This window comes from Lates calcarifer, linkage group LG23 (assembly GCF_001640805.2).
Source record: "Lates calcarifer isolate ASB-BC8 linkage group LG23, TLL_Latcal_v3, whole genome shotgun sequence".
In the NCBI taxonomy this organism is placed as follows: Eukaryota; Metazoa; Chordata; class Actinopteri; family Centropomidae; genus Lates; species Lates calcarifer.
In genome coordinates this window covers 11,231,285-11,255,379 of record NC_066855.1, presented here as the reverse complement: position 1 = coordinate 11,255,379, position 24,095 = coordinate 11,231,285, and the positions used below count along the sequence as shown (strand labels likewise).

At 38.8% G+C, this 24,095-nt stretch overlaps 1 protein-coding gene across 6 annotated transcripts in view; it reads left to right on the top strand.

Annotated features, from left to right (window-relative positions):
- Positions 1-24,095, top strand: part of vti1a (vesicle transport through interaction with t-SNAREs 1A) — a 111,059-nt gene that overhangs the window by 21,456 nt on the left and 65,508 nt on the right. For 3 of the 6 annotated variants that reach the window (XM_018703310.2, XM_018703308.2, XM_051066149.1), the window contains exons 4-6: positions 216-293; positions 5,513-5,533; positions 11,909-11,993. In XM_018703310.2, the coding sequence (XP_018558826.1) occupies positions 216-293; positions 5,513-5,533; positions 11,909-11,993 (184 nt within the window). The remainder of the gene's footprint in view (positions 1-215; positions 294-5,512; positions 5,534-11,908; positions 11,994-24,095) is intronic. The other 3 variants (XM_018703309.2, XM_018703312.2, XM_018703311.2) reach the window with 2 other exon arrangements.

Sequence of the window (24,095 nt, the reverse complement as noted above, 5' to 3'; positions counted from 1 at the left end):
TCACTCATACACATTCACACAACCTGCATGTGTATGACTCAGTTTGTCACCGAGTTCCATTAGGGGGCTCTCGTGCTTAAGGAATGCCTGTTGTGTCTTTGCATCAGCAACAGTACTAAGCCATATTTCCCCACTTGTTTTCTCTTTTTGCTCTCCTCTGTTTCTCCCTTCTCTTCTTCTTTTTGTCCTTCTTCCTCATCCTCCTCCCTCTGCAGAAAAGGTCACGTATTGCCTACAGTGATGAGGTGCGCAACGAGCTCCTGGGGGATGACGCCAGCTCCTCCGAGAGCCAGGTGAGGTGCTAATCAGGGGCCTAACCGACACCAGTGTGGGTGGCTGACTGGCCCCCAGGGTGAGGAGGTGGGCCCCTCACAGGGGCCATCGAGAGCTGAGACCACAGTATTGTCACCAAGTCATGCGGAAGGAACACTGTTTAATGCAAAGCTGGGCTGCCAGTGAGTGGGCTCAGGGAATGGGACCAGTGTCTGGCCAAAGCCAGATTGTGACCGACACACACACACACCTAAACACAAACACACAATCCAGCACAAATTTCAATCCAAAAACCCTGGCCTCTCCACTCCAACCATCCCACAGCTGTTCTCCAGCCGGGTGTGGACTTAGGCCTATAATAGATCCTCCATCCTCCATCAAGGTCCACACACACATAGAATGTAAATCTTGTTCTCTTGTCTTTCTTTAAACTCCAAGGGTGGTGAACCTGCACAATGCAGATACTCAAAATGAATAAGGACACCGGTTCTCATATTTTTCACTGGAGATATTTTGGTGCAGTATTCCAAAAATATAATTTAGCCCCTTAATAATATTTATTATTGAATATTAGCCTTTGATTTAAAATCCCAAATTCCATTTTACATCTCAGGCATTTAGATCTATTATCTATTTATCTATCTACTATCTAACATATTCTCAGTTGGTTGATTGTTTATTACAAGCTGGTGGGTAACATTTTGTCTGAATATCAGTTCAGCCTGTTGAATTCGAGGAATATAAACACAGATTGAGACCACATTAGCAATTTCCATTCATTGTCAGCAGTGTTTAAAAAAGATTCTTTCACATCAGTTTCAGTGAAAAAGAAAACAGTTATCTTGAATTGTGATCTTAATTGCCCAAAAGATGCCACATGTTCTTTTAAACTTAAGTTGATTTGAATAAATGTAGAGCTGCATCAAAACAGTGATACATCAACAGATTCAGCAAACAGCGTTTTAACATTTAAGATAAATGTACCTATTGCTCACCTGCACAGCTGCCACTCATATGCAGCCACTCTCAACTATGACCAAACGTCTTTTGACTAATTATATATTGCCTTTAGAATCAGCTGTCAACTTCCAAGGGTTATTGTGTTTCCAGGCACACACAATCACACTCTCAAATGCAGATAAACACTTGCACACTCAGAAAAGAAAAAAAGAGACAACGATGAATACTCAAATGCATATTTGCACATTTAGTCCCACAGTGTTTTATGGGAGTATACTTAGATGATTCACAGCTAAGCCAAGCTAAATAAAGTTGCCTGTTTTTTTTTTTGAACATTTCCCTATTACCATTTCAATGATGACCCATGAACTGCACATCTTAGAAACATATGTATCACGAGCCAAGATGTGTAATTGATATGCATATTCCTGGCAAATTAGCAAGACACAAAAGTGACTCTGACATTTTATGCAGAAGTTGGAAGGAGATTTGCTGTCAGAAATGTCACATTCGAGACACTGATGGGTTCTATCAAAATCTTGTCAAAGGAAAATGTGAAAAAATGTATCACATTTCATTTCAAATCTTATTTCACTTTCATTAAAAATGGATCCAAAAATATTTAAAACTAATATTTAGAAATCTGGAATTTACAGATCTCAAAGAAGATTGTTGAAATAATAAAAATGTGTCAGTGGAATTAATATTGTGGAAATATATTAGATGATGATTTTTGAAACTGCTGTTTTATTGTTGTTGTTATTGTTTTAAAAATAATGATTACTTATGACAATAATTATCTAATTAATTTTATATAGCTTTATATCGTATAATTTTATTACTAAATGAAAAACTATAAAATATTGTGCTGCTTGAATCTATACATGCACACATCAGGAAAAATAGTGGCAACTGAATGTGACATTTAAAGCTCAGAACACCATCCTCAGCTTAAGTCTCAGGTCATATCAACAAAATAATTTAAATTAGGAAATGTAAAATAATATTAATAAAATCTCATGTTATGTATTTTCCTATTTTTATGGTACGCCATTAGAGATATAAAATATATTTAAAACAACATTTCTCTGTGTGAGTTAAGGTCATCAATGCACTTTAAAAAATCCAAGCTATAGTAAATGGCATTTTCTTTTTTCTATAGCAGTGTTTATTTTATTTAGATTAGTTTTTGTTTTGCTAAAAGATAACCCTGACTCAACACCTTGATATGTTTAACACACACTATAATTTATTTAAATGTGAAAAACAAAGTAATAATTAACAATAATAATATCTGATGTTAAACTTATAAAAATCATAATTACATACCTAAAACACACACATACCCACAAACAGAAAGGCACAGAAATAGTTCATGTTGGGGGCAAAAGCAAAGTAAATAGATGATATACATTTCCCCTTTTTCTCCCAGGTGCCGTATTTACCTCATTTTCATTCTAAAACTTGTGGAGATAATACTTGTCTTGGTCTTGCTGTGAGTGGAGTACTCGGAACTTCAGGGTTTTTTATCTAACGAGACGGCGGTGATAGGAGAGGGGAAAAGATGGTGGGGGCCGGGGCAAGTCGGTCAATTTAATTCCTGACGATCTGAAAGAGGTCAGGATCATTTCATATAGCCCTGGCTGAGCAGATCATTACCAGTCACAAATCTGTTGGTTACATGGCAAGGATTTATAGCTAAGTAAATAGGGAACCGTCATAAGTTCTGAAAATGGCGTGTTGGCCCTGCGATAATGGCTAAAGGACGATTTAATAGAGTTCGGCATTTATTCGTTATCTGTATGCGGACAGAGACTGAATTGGCACTATCACTCGTTTTTTTAATAATGTGGTAGGCTACCATTGCACATTTTTTTCCCTTTCTGTTTCCTCTGCATGCAACACACGCACAAATGTTGGTGCGCACGCACACTCGACGCCACATACACACGCAGAGACACCACACACAAAGAGCAAATGCACACACATTTTTCACACACGAACACTATACGGAATAGTTTCGATTTCAGTCACAGCAGAAGGCTTGGCCACAAGAGATTGTGCTGGTTTGAGCCGGCATGGACCAGATTTTACAGGCTACAAAGGAAGCAGATTACCACTTGTATCGAATTCCGTATTGGATAAAAAAAATCTTTTGTTTGAAAAAAAAATTGCTGATTATCATAACAGAAAAATTGCAGCAGTGCAATTTTGAATACTGGCTGGCATCACAAAAACACAAGGAACGGCGCTCATGCAGGAGTAATTATAACATTTACAATATTCTGTATTTACTGCTCTGTATCTCTTGAACAGTGCGAGCATCGTTGGCTGTACTAAAGAATGGATGCCAAAGAAAAATAAAGCTAAACAGGAAGAAACAAGAAACACAGCTCAACATGCCCCTCATATAGTTTTAACAAATCCTCTATGAGGACTTGCAATCAGTCAGGCAGCACAAATGAGCTAGAACAAGTTTTGTTTGGTACCCATTGACTGATGGCAGAGCTGGGGTGAGGGATCGCAGGATCTGCTGGGTTTGTTCAAGCCCTAAATAACCACATCCACAATGTAGTTTTAAACTTTGGCCTGTTTAATAATACATTCTTAGTGGGGAGTTGTTACTTAAGTTAGAAAAGACAGTTTCCACTCTAAAGTGCATCTTGTTACTGCCGACATTTTCAAGGGTAAGAGCTCTTTAGAAAAACATGCAGTTATTCTTGTTTGCCTCCCACATTAGAGATATTGACAATATTTTTTATTTGCAATACTACACTGAAAAGTCATAGATATAGATAGATCTTATGATTGGTGGAAAAAACAAAAATAATGCAAGAACTATTTTTGAGATGGTTCTAAAATTACAAGGAGAAATGGTGTAACAATTGTAAGATTGTAATGTGTGAAATACTATTTTTGTTTGTGTTTTATATAGTGTAGATTCATCCTTACATCCTTCGAGTGGTGTAATATAAATAGAGGACACAAATGTATGCAGTACAGTTTTTTTTTTTCAGGATTTCAGTATAAGATAGGTAGAAATGTTAAATGTCGATTCTTGATTTATTCTGGTCATAGGAACTGATAGAAGGAGGTGATGCTCTGAATTATATAAATATAAAGATGCCATCTTTGTACCGTCTCCCAGTTGTTGTTTTTTTTTTTTTAACCTTTTAGTTAGAAGTCTAAGAATGCTCTTTTTATAGGATACAAAATTATTATTGATTCACAAAATTCAAAATAAACAGCAAAAATAATAGTGTCTCTGAGCCTCCCCTTAGATCTGCTTACCATTAATATTGGCCAAGAAAAGTGGATTAAAAAAACACCTTTAAAAGGCTTGGATATCAAGAAATTTGTCCTTCCCCTTTTTCAGCCGAGCATGTTGCATTCCCACGATAAGCCCCAGTCTTCTCTTTCCTTCTCTACAACCCCCACTTAAAAACAGACCAGGGAAATTTGTGATTGTGAATTGTGATTAGGCATAAATTAATAGCAGAAGGAATTATTGCCCTTCCTCACATGTGTGATTCATTATCAGAGATGCAAGAGTTTTCAGGACAGGGAATAGGAATAGCATTTCTTATTTACTTCACTTTAAATTTGAGATTCTTTTTCATCAAAAATGTATAGCTATGCTAAGATTCATTTTTCATGATCTGTGGTTGTCCCAATAATAAGCCACGCTGTATATACAATGGTAGCCTCACGTGACTCTACATACATAATATACACAGCATGCACCTTTACTGAAATATTGACAGTATATCAGCATTGATAAACAGTGGTACAAACGGGGTTGCTCAGCATTTCTCCAGCTCAGCTCCAGTGGGCACACATTTCTTTTCATCCTTTTCCAGAGAATTCAGCAAAACGACAGATACAAAATATTTTAAACATACTGCAACTGTTCAGACTATATCTTACTGATTTTTTTCTTTTCTCCTGCTATATCAACTTCTGTGATGTGACTTCCTTGATAATGTTAGTTGATATTGCAAGTCGAGCGATCCATTCCCCCTCCTTGTTTAATGTGACAGCGCCAGGACTTGATCTTTGTTTGTTCAAAAAAGTCAGCCCGAGCGGCGTTTTTAGCTTCGTTTAATGTGTTTGTCTTGTGATTTCCAAATGCTAAACATGCAAACAGATAAATCGTCAAGGTTAATTCAGTACCCAGCCCACATAACTGATCTTCCTCCTGCCATGTTTCTGCTTTTTTTTTATCTCTCCTTCACTCTCTCCATCTTTCTCTCTTCTCCCTTTTGCTCTCATGATGCAGTTGATAAAGTTACGTGAAGAGGTAAGTGCTTCTCTGCTCTAACAATTTAAATTATGCTTTCCTACTGAAATTTCCATTTGCCCTCCTCTCTCCCGTAGAAAATTAAAATCAGCTCATTTGGACACTTTTTTACATGTCTGATTGAACAGCTCACAGGCCAAGCCAAAGATAATGAATTCACTGAAGGCCAGTTTCTCCAGTTTTTCTTACCTTAAATATCAGAAAGTAAAGATAAGATATTATTTCTGATATGCCTTTTTGAAGACGAATATTGGGGAATGAAGCAAGGCTTAGCTTCCAACGTGGTTCAACTTCTTGGTTTCAAGAGGAAATGACTGCTTGTAAGATTCACTGTCCCTTAATTTTCTTGAATGGGGCCAAATGACTTGTTCTCTGCCTTTTGTAATGAATTGGATTAAGGTTCTCATCAGTGATATGACATCTATTTTTGGTGATAATGTGGTGTAAGACTGTAGAGTAGTTGCTGTTGTGCTGTCATTTAGTATTGCATAAACACCAGTACAGTCACTGTGCTCAATTCAATTTAATGTACTTTATTGTTCACACACTATAATGTGCAATGTAGTGTACCATACACAGCGTATGCAATATAATGAAGCGGCCTCAGTCATTGGTCAACAAGCGTTGGTGTTCATTGAAAATGTAGACTAGTTCAAACAAGAATGTCGAGAGAGGCGTGTCAGTGCAAACAAGCAACAGGTAAAATATTACTTTGCTTTAGCAGATAACGTTAGCTACAATACACACCCAACTGTAACAAGAGTCACAGTTAGCTTGCTGGTTAGCTCATTAGCCAAACAGACTAGAAATTATATCATAAGTTTCCCCCCATGTAGCACCATTAGCAACAGTTTGCTTTGTTTTCTTCATTTTGAGGTAGTAAACAAGAGGCTCGGATACTAGGGTGAAATTGACTTTTATGTTGTTATAGAATCTGTAGTTGTAACTCTAATGCAGATTCTCTAATTAACACACACCACTCATAATCCCTATAATTTAACACAAATTGACCGTGTGAATCCATTTAGTTTAAAAAACAAACAAAAATATTGTAGTAAATAAACCATTGCACAACCTTGACGACCTGCCCATTTATTGTAGGCCCTTTATGACTGACTTATACAGGTTTCTTCTACTCCTAACATCATTTAGATATGTTGTATGAAAAGCTTCACCATGGCAAACAACACTGAAAATGGCTGAATTATTAGGGCAGGCAGTAGTATTTAAAAAGCATGTAAACAGTATTTATGAAGCGTTTTAGGCTTTTAAACTTGTACATTGTCCTTGAACTATCCAACAATATTATTAACTCCCTAATCTGCTCAAATGCATCATACTTAAGTGTAAGTGGAACTTTTAATAACACTGATTTGCTACGTAAATAGCCACTGCATCTTTTACAATAACACACATTACTCATGCTGATCATATTTTAGACAGTGTTTTTCCCTCTAACTGAAGCAGATTTAGGGTTACATTAGGTTACATTATATTCATTTATATGCATTTGCAGGTGCACTAACACTATGTTGCTAAATGTGCCTTTGAGTGAGACTATGTTCAAGAGGGCTTCTGCTGAAGCTGAGTAATTCAATTCCTATCAAAGCCTCACCATTCACACCTATCCATAATTTAGAGCGCCAACCTGGCCCAGATGCCATGTTATCACGCTTTTTTCTTTTATTTAGCTGTACTTTTGTTTCCCCTTCTTCTTCCCACCTTTTTTGTGCATTTCCTTCTAGCCTGAGGGTCAGAAGACATCTTGAGTTACCTCACCTGTCTACCCCTTTTGGAATGGCCCGATCTGTGTAATCGGGCTTGATTCTGCGCCCCTTTCGCCATTGCACTTCTCCATTGCAGTCTTTTACCCTTCTGCTCTTCCTGCATTTGAATCAAAGGCTGGCACAGCTTATACACACTTAAGCCTTGCTTTTAAAAACTATACTTTTTTTTTTCTTCCGCTGAAAAACATGTTTAAATATTTAGCACCCATATTCACAGCTGTTTGACACTTGTAATTCCTCGTCTTACAAGTCCCAAACAAACGGCACAGAAGATCACACAGTCAGTCTGAATCACAGCTGTCATCATTATTCACTTTGACTCTCCCCCACCCTTATTGAAATAATAAGGAAATCATCTGAACTTTGGAAAATGGTGATAGTAACCGCCTGTGTTTGATATTGAAAAAAGGCAGGAGAGCGAAAGAAGAGGGCTGAGATTTCTTTTGAGCTACAGCTGCATTGTTCTGGGGCTCCCTGTTAATAACTTACAACTGAAGAGTGTTTCTTGACGCAAAAAAGCACAACAAAAAAACACAATTTTCGTGGTTCCTAAGAAGATCTTTGTTCAAAATGTAGGTGTCAGATGAAAAGGCATACATGCATAGGCAGAAATGGTGGTTGTGGTGGTGGTGGGGGGGGGTGCACCAGTGCACTCACAGATGCACAATATTTGTCATATATTGCATTTAAATCCTCTTGCTAGAATGCTCCATGAGATGATCAAATATGATTTTGATGGGATCCTTAGTTTTTCTTAAATCATTTAATGGCAGATCTGAAATTGCAAGACAGTATTTGAGCTTGAATAGCTGTTAGTGTATGTGTGCCTTCACCTTATTCTTAAGGTTTCCCGATGGTTATATCAGAACCACAGGGGTCAAGCCTTGATATGAGACATTGTAGCACAGTAGGGGCTGGTAGCCACTTTGCATTTCCCTTGACAAAAATGCTGCACAAGGATGTCTTGCATTTTGCTTGCTAACTGCAGAGTAAAATCTTAGCTGAAAACTTCAATATGTTCACATTTTCATGGGTGTTGTGTGACAATCATATATTGGAACAAAATTGCTTTCCTGGAGAGTAAGAGTCACCTCACTTTAGATTAAGTTTATAGACGTAATCACTCTGTCAGCCACGACTGTGACTATGTAGTGGAGGATGTTTAGTTTTAATTGTACATGTTCCTTTTCATTATTTTCCACAGTATCATCCTGTATTCATGGCTGGATTGTTTCATTACTAGGGCCATCACAGTGTGCCATTACTGGATTCTTAGTGGCTGAACTCTCACCCTTTCCTTCAGATTCTGTCACCGTCAAACTTGGGGCGCATTATTCTAATGATCACACACACACACATATATACACCAGCACTGCCACCACTACCCCTCAGCAACCCCCCCCCCCCCTCCCCACCTCACACACCCACCCACACTCACCCTCCCTTCCCCCCGGCCCTAAAAGAAGACAGAACGAGGGAGAGAAGAGAGAGAGAGAGAGAGAGAAATTCAGGAGGAGAAAGCTTTGAAGTGGCTTTCCATCGCAGTGAGTCTGCCGGCCGTCTCCCCGAGACGTGTCACCTTTGCCGAGAGGGAATAGGAAAATCACGTTTCGAATGGTAATGATAACATACTAATCACTTGAGCTCTTTGAAGAACCTGGGGAGTGCGCTACTCTGTCAGTATCCCTGGCTGCCTCATGCTCCCAGGCACACACAGGCACTGCAGCCATGGTCTAGGTGTATTAGCTTAAGCATTGCATGTCAATACGTCCCCTCCATCTCAGCTGATCCATAGGGGCTCATTATAGACCAAGCTTGGTATCCATTTTCTCCCACGTGCACAGTGCCACCATCTCCACTTCCACACCCATGTAACCCATCCCCAAAACCCGCTACCACACCCTAAACCAAAAACACACCACACCTTGTATCCTATCCCACTCACCATCTCCTCATCACGTTCCTCCTACGAGCAGCCCATTTTACCACCCATCCACCCACCCATTCTCCTATCCCTACATCCTCCCCCTGCCCTCCCTTTAACTATTAAAAAGTATCTCTGCAATTTTAAATGACATCTGTCAGCGGCGTGAAGAAAAAGGAAGCGAGGGAAAGGAAAGAGTTCAGAGGGAGTTTTCTCCTCCCTGCTCTTTTCCCATCCCTCTTATTGTCAAAGTTTGAAAAGTGTGTCATTGACTTTTTTTTTTCCTCCACGTTTTTCATTTCCTCTGAGTGATTAGCTGGTACACGTTTTGACAGCCCAACCCAAACTAGAGATTTCACTTCTTCCCCTGTCCCCTTCGCTCATGTGATGGGCATAAACCCTTGTCAGAGAGGCGGCTGCCATTCATGGGGTTGTTTTTGAGTGTCAAATATGTTACATCTGATCGGTTTCTTAACATAACACATTAGAAAGGCCATCAAAACCAACGTCATTCGAGTAAACATTTAAGTCTGCCATGTTTATGATGTTTATGATCCTTTCCTCTGAAGGCAGTATGGAGTTAATGAAAGCTGGGTCTTAGTTTGGAGTTACACATAAAGTGTGTCACTGCAGTGGACAATATTGGGCTGTATATCTTTTTTGACGTTATGTTAGTATGTTAGATGGGTAGCTCAACAAACAGATTCTTAATAGACATAAATACGTGCATCTTTTAAATGCACCAAGAGCTGTGTTGGCATTTTGTAAAAAGGTGAAAGTGGTTAATTTTAACCAATCACCACAGTAAGTTTAGTTAGTTTTTAAAGTCTGCTTGAAGCAGCCACCATGATGAAATAAAATATGTGCATAAAACAAAGCAGCTTTAATGTAAAGTTTAATATTCAGGCATTACTTGAAACAAAGAATGATCAAACAGATCCTTTTGTGATTAACTCACTTGTTATACAATTACCAGGAATCTATAAATAAATGCTTCAGTTCATTAGATCTTTAGAATCATGTTACTGCATATAAGGTCAGAATTAAACCTAATTCAGACATTTCCGAGTCACTAGTTACAGGTCATGGATGACTGTGCCATCCTTGTGAAGAAAATCTGACATGAAAAATGTTGGGAAAAATGCAACTATTGGCATTTTCATGCAGCTTAATGCAACCTCAACCAAAGCAAGTAAGATCAGTTAGTGATATAGTTAGTGAGCCTCTTTTGTGAGATGTCATAAAAGTATGATGTTGAAAAAATTTAAGTAGGTATTCCCAGCTGGTTTCCTCAGTAAAACAGTTGCCAGTGCTCAGTGACAAATTGACTAACTGTAGCTGTTAGTTGAGATGAAACTCTGGGTCCCCCGATGACGACAGTGGAGAGAATTGTACCAAACAGGCAAACACTGAAGACATTGTCAAGTAACTTCAACTAATCACTCACAACATGTACAGAATTCAGTGAAAATCCCACTCAGTTCTGAAAACTCTTTCAACATGCATTGGCATCAATTTAAGCTCTTGTATTAACTGTAGCATTGATTCTTCTCTTTTCATTTTTATATGGTATGAAAATACTGAACTGACTGATTCAAGGTGTTTAAAAAGCTCATCTGTGCCCTTTTCCATTGGTGCTGCCTGTAGGTGTTTATAAAATGTGGTGCAGTAATTGGATACTTGAACACAATGAAATGAAAGTATAATGGAAGATTTCTACATTTGAGAGCCCCAAGATGGAACTCAAGGCCATCGGTCAACAGATCAGATCTTTTCTTGCCTTACATATCAGACTTGAGTTGTTCAGTTATAGAGAAGCGACCAAAATCTTTTCTTTTCTTGGTACTCTAAGGAGCCGCTATCAGTTGATATGTGTTGTGTACACATGATATTACAGCCCTAGCTAACACCTTGGTTCTCATAAACATCCACTTTGGAAAAAATGATCAAATTGCTTGTTTAATATTTTATGAAACATCCTTCTTTGAACTCAGTGGGCAGGCCTTTCAGTTGTTGATAGCTGTGAGTAAACCAAGAGATGCAGTAACTCATACATCATGAATTATGGTTTTGGTTCACTAACAAGTAACAGAAAATATTTTTTTCATTATTGTTATTATTATTATTATTATTCAAGAAATGTTCCACTTTATCTGTTGAATCTATCTACACGTGAGGAGATAAATATTGACTTTGTCTTAAATTTCTCCTTCAGTTGGAAGCAATCACCTAGACAGGATTTTCTTTTGACTGGCAAGCTTCAAATTGAATTAAATTTTTATCTTGATTTGCACCTCCCTGCCTTAACTTTCCCCCTGTGTGCAGCAGAAGGCTGTGCTGTGAAACAATACAAGGAGGCAACAAACCTCAAAGTAGTTCTTGTTTTCATGTCCAAGATGAGGCGGCAGCACCTCTTACATTGTCAGCCTCAACATGCATATGCTTGATATTCCATCAGCATATAACACATTGTCATCCATGAAGGTTATTGCCAACCTGGCTGTATTATGTTGTCACTGTAGATGTGGTCTGTCTGTTTAGGTGACAGTGTTGATGTGTTTCTTTGAAATGGGTCCCAGTCCTCTCAATCAATTTTTTTTATGTGCGTGTGTGTGTGTGTTTGTTTCTCTGGCTTTATTATTTTTTTTTCTCTATTTGTTGCAGAGAGCGCATCTGTTGGACAACACAGAGAAGCTGGAAAGGTCATCACGGAGACTGGAGGCCGGCTACCAGATAGCGGTAGAAACTGGTACGTATTCTGTTTTTGGATTGGGTTGGGAAAAGAGTGGGGTGGTGTTGGGCGGGGGTTCAAGATAGTGGTGAGGATGAGTGAGAGACAGCAAATTGTCTTGCTCATATTCGATGTGGGTGGATGTGTGTGTTTGTGTGTGTGTTTGGGGGTGGGGTGGGGTCGAAAAAAACCTCTTTCCTTGACGCCTGATGACATTTTCGGGAGCACATCAAAGGCGAGCCAGGGAGAGAGAGAGAGGGAGAGGTGTACAGGCGACAGATCGGGTGCCGCTTCTCCTTGCTCTGCTCCCGAAGAAAATTCATGCATCGCTATGGCTGTGTGTGTTTGTGTGTGTTGTGTATGCGTGCGTTACGGGTGGGTGGTGGTGTGTTTTTTTTTTTTTAACCATAAACAGACAGGGGGTCTATGAAAATAAACAACGTCAGCGTTCCTCCTGAAGTTCTTAATTCAGTGGTGCAGAAGGAAGAAAAAAACATAATATCACTTTCTAAATAAACCATCCAAAAAAACACACAAACTCCTTTTTTTCCTTCATTATCAAGGATGGTTTTTATCTTAAAATAGGAAAAAAGCTCATTGGGATCTTAAATAGATTTAACCAGTTAGCATTTTTTTTTTCTTCCTGTCTTCCTCCCTGACAGTCACCACATTATTGAGGCACAGTGTATTCCTCAGAGATGTATCAAAGCTCATTCTTGAAGTATCAACCAGCTTTCTGTGGCTTCCGTTGTAGTTTTGAAAAAGTTTGTCAATTTACACTATAATCGCGGGGTGGCTGGCGTGTGCGACATCGACAGATTTAATAATTCAAGTCAAGGAAGGTTCGCACGCAGACCACCAGCTTTTGATGTTCTCTGTAACTTGCATTCACAAATTCATAAATACAATCTGCATTCTCTGCTTAAAAATGTTGATTCAAATGTCTCAGATGATCCTGGCGTTATCCGAGTTTCTCGACTGTGTCAAATTCTGCGACAGCCGACAGATTTTTAATTCTACCCAGTCGTGTCTTTCAGCGGAGTGGCTCGTTTTGATGTTTTTGCCTCACAGCTCGGTTGGTGTTTAAGAAGTGGGCCATGGCTTAAAAGTGTTCAGTACCTCCTGGGCCCGGCGATTTCTCCCTGCAATAGTCGGCCACATGCCCCTTGACCCTGTGTCACCGGTGGCTGTCTCATCCACTGTGTGTGCGGCGAGCTAAGAACAATACTCGTTTATCCTGCCTCGGTCCCACACACTTGGCTTGGTCCACACCAGCTGTGGGGTGTGTTTGTGGTTTGGTGGGGAAGCTTCGCCCCTGCGTCTTTAATCCATGACCCCTTCCTTTACTCTGCTGTCGATCCCAACCCTCCGCTCAGATGCACAACCTGAAATGGCAGTGTTTCTGGGTCAAACTGGGAATACATCTGCACAAAGAACATAGATACACAGGGAATACGCACTCCTCCACTAATTACTATATATGCCAAGCTCTCAAATTCAACAAACACACTGGACACAAACATTAGGTAGCCATATTTATCCATTGGGTTTATAAGGTTTGACAGAGTTCGCCATTTGATCCCAAATTCAGTTTGGTCTTTAATTTAGTGTTGTTCACCCATCTCAAACCATATATTTACTCTTGTGGTTCTACAATGGCTCGTCACAACACTTCTCAGACATCTTCATGAAATCCTGCACTATTTAGATCATAGTCCTGCCATAGTTCTTAGAGTATTGAGACATGGTACACTAAGGGCTAGGATTTGTCTGTTTGCAAAGACTAAATTGTTTACTTTTATAGTCCAACAAAGGCTCCATTTATCATAGCGTCTTCTCTTTCACACCAACAAATACAAAATAATAGAACAAAAGTCCAGGAAGTGCACAGCACTTTATTCATGCACATTATGAAAATGCCATTGGCAGTTGTTGAGAAATAAGCTTTGAGTTTTCAAACGCAGAGGTGTGGCATCCAGAGACGTTAAACAAGAATAATTAGAGTGTTAAGTGTTTCTCCAATCAGATACTTTCTAGTCACACTGTTAATACTTTTCTTGCCACAAACCTCAACTCTCCTCAGACATCTAAGCTGTACCTTTTTTTATGAAGAGCAGTTTAGCGTCATTATTTTGCAGTAATTCAAAGTTGCATTCTCTATCCACAATGACACAGTAGCCCATAAGAACCGTAATTGACCAATGGGGGAAGTGGAACTAAAAGACATTTTATTTCAAAGAGATAAATCCTGAACAAAGAAATGGCGTAGAAACTCAGTTTTGCCCCCTTTTTCTCTTCAGTGTCGACAATATATCTCTTAATGACCAGGAACAAAAAAGCCAGGATGCTTCTAGGTCATATTTAAGGGGAAAAAAGAACTCTTAGTTCTGAGAAAAGATGAATCTTCACACAGTACCATTTTATCAGATTTTAACTTTTTTTTTCTACCATTCTCAATGTCTCCAGTGTATTTAGTGAAAACAAAGACTTGCTAAGAGCAGTGAGAGCCCTCAGAGGCATATGGAAGAGACTCTTTGGACATGCAGAGCTATTTACCACACACACCCTCAAGAACCAGGGTCCTCTGTTTGTCTCATAAATAAAGTATAGAACTTCATTAGTGAGGAGCACTGACTTAAAAGCCCAGGCATAGCAACAAGCAGACATGGAGGCTAGCCCAGTTAAAGAGGGCCCTAAATAAAGAGGGAGGGCATGCAGTTAGCCAATTTAAAGACATTTGAGTCAGGGGCATTTGAAATGCCCAAATGTGGAGGCTTGACTGATGTTAAATCAAAGACATGCCAGATTTTAGTCCTTCCCTCCACAGTTGAAAAGATTTTGAATGATTTATGATTACTTGTTTAGAAATAGATAGCATGTCAGATAAGACATCCAAGTTGCAATGATTAGCTATTCCACCTTTTTGATTATTATTCACTGAAGGGGAGAGAGTTGAGTCTCACATACTGATCGACAGCTCATACAAAACATGGCTAAAAATCGTTCCATCAAACTCATGCTGAATTTTCTAGTTATGGTAATCAAAATTCACTGTTGTTTACTGGCATGACTCTGATGACTGAACTCCTTCTAAATAAATTTGCTTCGTTGTGTCAACATAGAACAGCTGTTGCCGATGGTACTGTAAATGTTTAGGACACTAATAGAAATTGTAAACTTGAATTATAAGGTCATTGTAGCAGCAATAGTTTTGTGTGCTAGAATCTTTGCAGCATGTTTGTAGAGACATGACTAATGCAAGTTTAATGCGATTAAAATTTTTTAGAATTAATTTTAACACAAAATGTAAAGCTTTTTCATTTTTACAATTATGATAGTCACCAGTCGCTACAAATGTATCCCAGCGTTAGTGTTTAAAAATTGTATGACTCAGTAAATTAACTGGAAAATGTGCAGTGAGTTTACTTTGAAAATTCATCCCTCTTTATATTTGTTCAGCTGACACAAATAACTTAGCAATGGCAACAAAATGAGCCTCTGAAACAAAGAAAGAGACAGACAAAAGCATTGCTACTCTGCATTTTAAAGGTGGCCAGCAAGAGGCTGAGAACACTTCTTAGGCAAGTGTTCTTGGTGTTTAGGGGCCTGTAATCAATCCTGCAAAATGAAAACAGCTCATTAGGGATTGATTTCAGTCCCGTTTAGATAAGCAGAGAGGGTCGGGGCCCGGCCCCAGGGGCCCCCAGCCTAGCCCAAAGTTCACACCATGCCAGGTAGAGAGCAGCACCACAGGCTATCAACTTTATTAGGATGGAGATAAGCTGATTAGACCTTGTCAATCAAAGGTGCCAGTGACTCAATCATGATCCAGGGGACTTTTCTTTCTCTCTCTCCCCTTTTCTCTCCCTTCCCACTCTCACAATCTCCCTCTCTTTTTTGTGATAAATCATTGAAGCGACCAACAAAGTGGCAGCCATCGCTGGGCTAAGCTAAGCAGCCCTGCAGTTGTCACCAAGGCAGACGCGTGAGGACCCTGTGATGATGTGACGACTATATTAAAGAGTACATCAGTTTGTTTTAGAGCAGTTTGATTTTCAACTGCAGTGGTATTAAAAGAGAGGGGGAAAAAGAAGGGAGGGCGAGCGCACCGGCGTCATCGAACATGATTCCAGTGGCAGAGCAAGGGGTGCTGGGACAGCAAGAAATAAATAGATAAATGACAGAGTGAGGAGAAATAAATAAATATGTTTTTGTAAACATAAAAAAAATATCTTCATGGCTCCCTTTTGAAGCAGAGCGTGGCTTTGAGTCTTGCTGTGAGTCCATGGGCGCTGGAGTGGCCCAGTAACACAGCGCACGTTTGTCCCGACTCTCTATCTCTCCCCCTCCATCTTCGTCTCTTTTTCTGTTTCTCTCCCACTCGCTTTATTTCTCCCTGTTCCTTCTAAAGATCAGACTCGATGATTCTTTTGGTGCTGGGCCACCAAAGTGGTGCGCGCTCCTCAAATCCATACGCAAACACTTAACAAATTACATAATCAGTTACATTTATGAAGGCCAAGTGGTATTTTAAGCAGACTCTATTATTAGTTCTTGACAGATTTTGTTTTTATTATTTACATTTTTCAGTTGATACAAATAGAGTGCAATATTTAATTTTAAAATCATGTTAATAAAACACATATGTCAAATTAAAATATTCAAGAGAAAAAAGTAATGTTTTTTATTGTTTTTGAATTTTTTTTTAAAAACATACCGATAGAAGTAAATATAGCCCATATTACTCCTTCATTTTTCACTTTTTAAAATTCTCATACTTTTTAACAAATCAATTTTAATGTTTTTATTATTAATTTTATGTTTTGTGTCACTTGTTATCACACTGGTTTGATACTTAGTCTTATTAAGTCAGTCACTATATGAATGATTTGTATATATACAGATATATACAGTATATATGCAATGTAAATCTTTTTTTATTAAAACGTGGCTGAATCTTTTCTCACTTCTTTTCCTCTAGTTTATTCTCTCTATTCTACAATGTAGTTTGAATATTTTAAGGATCTCTTTTTCATTTCTCTTTTTAAAAGGACAGTTTGCTAAAGTGGATTTCCTTGAGGTATAGCATAATAAATCACTTTTTTGTAGGCCGATAGAATCAGCATCTTGTATTGTGTTCAAAAAGAATATGAAGTCATTTGATAATTGTTTGATTAATGGAGTCGAGATCTAGGACTTAAATATTTCACAGCTGGAGTTTTCAGTTGAGGAGAATGAAGGCCTTTTCTAAAATAACCTTTTAAAGGAAAAGTATGTTTTTCCTATAGCTATTTAAAAAGAAAAATAATTATTAAAAACGCTCCCAAAATTTTGCTTGAAACCATATTTCCTAAATATATATGCTTCAATGCCTAACATCTTGCTCTCAGAAAATCTAGCCGCGGGTGAGCTGTTTATCGGTAAACCCCCGGTGGATGAAAGGCGTAGCAATAATGATTTTTTCTCTCCTAATCGGACCTTGTCAGCAAGGCGTCTTATCGTGGAGAGGAAAATGACACCGATCCTATCGAAGAGCCTGGAGTCCGAGTCGGCGGCACGTGTCCCCCCCAATCATGGCTGGCCATGGCCCAGCCATATCTAGCGCCGCCACAAACGGCGAGCGACGCTTTTTTCATGTGGACTTCAAAAACGTTGCGAGTCATTAAAATTGCACCCACGTTCGGCAGCGGGGATCAGCCGCTCTGGAGCGAAAATGGGATGTGGGAAGAGGAGACTCGCTAAATGTGTTAATTCCATCCTCACATGTTTACGGCTTAATTTTAATCTGTTTGAGGGAGGAGGAGGGGTGGAGGGACGATTGGAAAGGGGGGCGGGAGGGGCAATGAGAAAGCCTCGCGCTGCAATAAATCGCCATTATCTTTGACACCCTAGGACTCAGCTGTTCCAGGGATTTAGGGGTCCACTGGCAACAGTGTATATCGTAGGGCATGAAAACACTGTTTACGCTTGAACTGCGGTAGCTAAGGTGCAATCACCAGTTTCAGGCTGCACAGACAAAAGGCCTTACGTGCACAATGGCCGGCTAGCATACGGACTCTCAATGGAAGAGCTGAACCAACAGACTCGAGTATGTGTTTGTGCGTCCATTTCTCTGTGTGTGCGTGGGCAAGTCTTGAGTTTTCCTGTGCATTGACAGGTGTTGTCGCAAACGTCCAAATATTATCTTAAGTGGGGCTACAAAGATGGCGGAGAGTGACATGTTTGTGTAAAATGAAATGAACCTTACACTAAAGATAGTTGCAGATCAAAATTTCCAGAGTGAACAGTAATACTTCAGTGGAGTCTGCCAACTACTACAGCAACTACTAGTCTCCTTGTGTCCCTCAATTAGGTCTCCACAAAGTGTTAGCTAGCATTAATAAAATTATGAGAAAATCTAATAATTAGACCTTTAGTCACTTATTAGCTTCAACAAGACTCTCACCATAATGAATCTCTTGGAAGTAATGATCTAACTAGAGAGCTCATTGGAGCTTTTCTGCTTAGTAAAACATGAGACATATTTCTTCGGGAAATGTGCATTTTTAGATTAAACCTAAATTTTGTTAGATTGATTTAAATCTGAGAGAGTTTCGTACGAATTTTATCGAACATTCAAACTTTTAAGATGCATGTATAACATATCCATAACTTTATGCACATTTAAATTACAGTACATTACAGCTTGACCACATAATATTTTCTCATATGGATTATTCACTGAGAATCATTAAGAAAACAGCATGGTTATCTGAGGATGTGCAACCCAACAACTTGATCAACATTTCTCACTAGCCGATAATCAACATCCCTAATCATGGTAAATGTGCCATGTTTTTTTTTCACCCACACAACAGATGAATATTGTCAATAATTGATTACATAAAAAACATTGCTACTTACCATACTATGCCTTAGCAATAACCTTGAATTAAGTCATTTTGGCTCAGTTTGTAAATTGGTCTAAATTCTCAATCAAACCTCATCCACATCATTTATTGATAAAATCTAATCCTTATCTCAAGATATGAAACACCCCCCAATTGCTAGATAGTGGTATGCCACTATATCTTAACAGACACCTTTGTCCCAACCTTAAATCAGTTTTTTTTTTCTTTTTTTTTTTTTCTATTTTTAGGTTACAATAACTAAAAAGATACCCCCTGCTTTCTTGCATGCAGAAGAAAAAAGTGTAGCATTGACCTCTGGCTGACACAGAGAGAGCTGAGGGAGGGAGGGGGAGATAGAGAAAAAGAAAGCAGCAGAAAGAGCGACAGAGAGGAGAGAGCTAAGACAACAACTGTGAAGAGCCGCATAGGGTTAAAGAAAAACTGTTTCAGAAGGAAATGGGAGACAAAAGCGAGGACTCGGAGCCCCCATGGGCGCTTTAAAGAGCCGCTACATCTGAGGCGCTGAAATATTAAAAACGGAAAGGGAGAACCGAAAAAAAAAGAAAAGAAAAAAAGAATTGAAATAGTGAAATAAAGTAATGGAGTGGCAGTGAGAGAGAATTGTGCCACCTTGTCACCCGAGGACGTATATCAGAAATATTAATTCAGTGATGAGAATGACGCACTGGATGACAAGAGGATTGATGACAGTTAAAACCCTAAAAGGAGTAAAAAATGAGGAGACGTTTATCACAGTGAGTGTGGATAGGCGTCTGTATGGGAATAAGACGTGAGAAGGAGATGACTATATTCACAACAGCTACTATAAAATGTTATGATATTTTTTCACTTGTTTACCAGTTGAAAAGAAAAAAAAATCCTCTAGCTTTTATTTGACCAGTAACCTCCCTTACATGTGATCTCATTTACAATGTAGTAAAGTGACAACCTTTCTTATTTAAAAAGAGACAAGAGGCACGCTACTACAAAGCACTTGAGTAATGACAACTGAGTCAAACTACCATTAGCATTGTATCCTCACAGTGAGTCTTCTGTCAAGCTGGCAGACATAAATGGGCAATTTTTTTTGATGCAGATTCAACAGAGTTTTAAGGAAGAAAATTGTTAAGGGGAAAGAAGTGCTATTACTGCCTCTCCATATTTCCTTTGTTTTGTTCATGTAAAATTATAATTTTGTTAGCTTTTCAAAATAAAATCTACAGATTTCAGGCAGGCACCTGTGATGTGTCTCAACATTAATAGTGATTGCCGTCTTTGCCCTTGAAATAGATCTTATAACAATAACAGTATTTATGGAATTTAATCACTTAACTTAATTTTTAATTGTTTGTGTTAAATTGAACTCATAGGTATCAGAGAGAGTAGATTTTGTGAGAGTGATACCATTCAGTGCTATATTGATGACTATAAAACCTGACAGAAGGTATGAACTGGTGTGTAATTCAACTATGACTTTTCAGCCACAATATTCTATTTCAGATTAAGAATACTGGCCTCATACTGACCCTGATGGCACAAGATTGAACTCTAATTGTAAAATATTAAGTCTGAGAAAAAAGAGAAAAGAAATAGCATTCACAGTGCAGTTGAGATTGTGTGTCAGATTTAGCAGTAGTAAGCAGACAGTCTAAGGCAAAGTTAGTAATAGTAGTTTGCTACCCAGCTGACTGCTGATGCCATTTTAATGTAAGTAGTCTGCCATCATGCACTTAACTGTACAGCTACATAAAAGTTAAGAGTTTGCAAAATTTATTTTTAGGCATATGCCTTACTGTAACGGTAAAATAAAATAAACAATACATGGAAATAACTATGTAATAATAAGTAATGATTTATTTCAACTGAACTACTGTGTTCACCAAAATGTAGAATAAATTCGATTTTTAAATAAGTCATCTTCTCTAGCCCTGAGTTCACAATCTTAAATATTCTTGCTTCTCAGTTTTTTTTTTTTAACAGTAAATATAACTTTAAATTTATACAGTGCCACTAAATCCTGTGAAGCTTTGTATGTAGTTTTTGCACAAGATTTGTTTGAATGTATTTATTTAGTGACCTGGAAAAGCAATCAATCAAGTAATTACTTTATCATACACAAATACAAAACAAAACAAAAAAATCTGTGCTTTGCCAGTGCTTAACTAGTGTGTATTTTTTTTAAAGGAATTGTGCAGTCACTTTGTGTTTCTCATTTTCCCATGACTGTCATACCAATATTTAATAAGCAGTAGTATAGATTATTGTAAGTTTCCCAGATGGGATTGCATACAAAGGTCTGTGAGGAAACAACCCAGCAACAACAATGAATCATTTTAAGATGGCATAGCTGGTGCTAGATTAGATTTAAATTAATTGGTCTAAATCTAAGAAAGTACAACTGCTCATGATCTCTGAAACAATAAATGCTGGCTCCAGCCTTGAGATAAATATTTGATCCTGTGTTAAAAATAACATATAGGACTAAATATAGTCATTAGCTCTTTATTAATGTGCAGCTTATGTAGACTTTAACCAAGCCTCCCACCCTGCATGATACACAATTGTACTGTACAAACACAGTGAATCACATTAGCCATCGCCGTCTGTCCTCGCTCCTCTTTTCCTCAATGGTAGCCCCAAGGAGCACCCCCCCACCCCTGTCAAAGGATCTTCCTCCTTGGCTGTCCTGTGCCCATCAGACAGGGTGCCCGTCCGTTTAAGACACCCAGGGAACATGAAACAGAGCCGGGCCAGAGATGTCAGCTGGTTGCCCCATCTGCCAGTCAGTGGGATGGTAAAGCTTTTGTCCTGGGGGGTAACCTTAGGAGTGCTCTGCGTGCTGCTCAAGCGTGTTTGTGTACACACACATGTGTGAGTTGCTTTGGGACAGGTCTGCATCTCAGTTCTGAGCAAAGCTAGCCACAAACAGCATACTGATATTGTCCTTTTAATTTATGTGTGACTTGTGTGCACATACAGGATTGTCACATTTTGACCAAAATGACCAAAATTTGAATTTAGATTCTCTGTTGTCAGATCAGGGCAAACTAACTGCTGTGTTTACCACATTTTTGAATGGCAGACATTTCAAGGGAGCAAAATGTGTAGGTCTCAAAGAATCATCCTCAGCTGGATTGAAGTTAATTGGTCTCATTTCAGATCTAGTCACTTCTTATGGAAACCGCAATTGGTGGAGTACGCGTCAGAATTTTAAATTGCATGGAACTTGTCTCTATCCTTCCCTTGTTCCCTTGTTAAATAACGTAACCTTGACAGTACAAACAGTTTGACTCCCATATAAATGAACCAAGGTACTGACTGGATGGAGGTTGGCTGGCTGTTTAAATCGAAGCACAATTCCACTTGTGCATTCTATCGTTTGGTAGATAGGCCGCGCCCTTGAGCTGCTTTAGGAGGGAGGCGCCGTAAGAAGGTCTGCATAAGAAGGTGCTGAAAGGGGGGCCTCTGTGCATGCACGAATGCTCGCACATAATCCTTTGGACGGGTCTATGTGAGCCCAAGAGTTCCTAAAAAGAGAATGCACATAGACAGCATGAACTTATTTATTTACCACTGAGTTATGCTTTTGTAGCTGTGCCTGTCAAGGATATCAACACAAGTTAATATGTGTGCTTTTGTGTGTGTCTGCATGTGTGTGTCTTTTAGTAATATGTGCATGTTGCTTTTCCTTTGCACCTCGGTTATTTCAGGCTCAGATAAAATGTGATTTATAACAACAAAGTCATCCCTTTCCTGTGCTGTAATCATTTTTAGTCAACTTTGACTGTTGACTGCCATGTAGAAAGCTTCCCTTAAGTGGTCTACATAGTCCCCTTGCTCACATCAGTCAGTCTCACCGCATGATGTATGTAGTGGTAGTCCTGAAGGGCTGATGTATGCACAGCTCTGCACCAGCAAGTCCTCCCTGAGCACATCTATGATCTTGTGTTACTCAATCATCAATCAAGGCCAACTGCAGCGTACTGTACTGTCGCCCATCTTTTAAAGCTCAGTTGTGAAGGACTGGCTAAGATGGCCTAAGGGACACTTTCCTTGGTCTGGCCCATCTCAGGTTTGATGTGAATATGTGCGTAGTTATGACTACACACAGAAACGGAGTCGATGCATTGATGTAGACTTTTTTTAATGTTTGGTGAAGGCCACCTGATAGTAGGGATGTGCTTATGAGTATTTTTATCAGAATTTTGCAATATTTTTAGTAAACATTTTTCAGTATTTTGTTTGACATTTTTCAGCTATAATTCTGATCATTTTTAAACTTTCAGCCGCATAATCCAGGAATGGAAGATAAATAGGAAGAGGAACTGAAAACCATAATTTAATGGTAGAAACTTTTATTTTTTGGCTGATATTTTAGACAAATTATTTATTGCTACAAAGTGAATTATTTAAATAAACATATTTAAATTAACATTAAAAGTACACCATATTCCACTCTTTGTTACCTCATACCACACCATATTTTAAATATTTTTTTTCATTATCATAAGAAAAGGCAGTTGTCTTTTCAGAGAAATGAACATGCAAAGCCCCTTTCCAAACATGCATTGATCAAATGCCCTTGCCAAATTTACCCCATTCAGAATGAGGCTTACCTGAAGAATGCAAAGCCTAAATTTCAGACAATATGGGCAGAGGAGGCAGACAAAGAAGGCAGTGCAAGAAAACAGTACCAGAGAATCAAAAAGAAATATACAGTACATTCACTTTCTCCACAAAGCTACTCTGAATTCATTATATTATCCAGAATGGACATTCAGAACCATACGATATTGCAGTGATAGAGTTGCATGCCAATTTTCCTGTGTGCTTGAAGTGAGGTATTGTGCTGTTTTAATGAGCTGTTTAGACTAGTGGCCGGTTGCATTTGGGCTATAACAACCAGCTCAATGAATAATTGTTATTGCCTCTTAAAGGCCAGATGTATGGAATTCATGCAAATTTAGAGCAAAGGGAAAGTGTGTGTGTGTGCGTGCGTGTGCGTGTGTGTGTATGAGAGTGTCTTGAAATAATTGTATTCCAGATGTCCTTCTTTCATGTGAACCACACACGCGTTAACATACACACATGGACACACACTCAAAGGACAGAACAGATGATGGTGATGATGATTAAGATCTTAAGCATATGGAAATACTGTGTTGGTTTAGTGTTTGTGTGTATGTATGTGTGGCTGTGGCTTTTTCTCCCCCAAACATTTCTGCTCCCT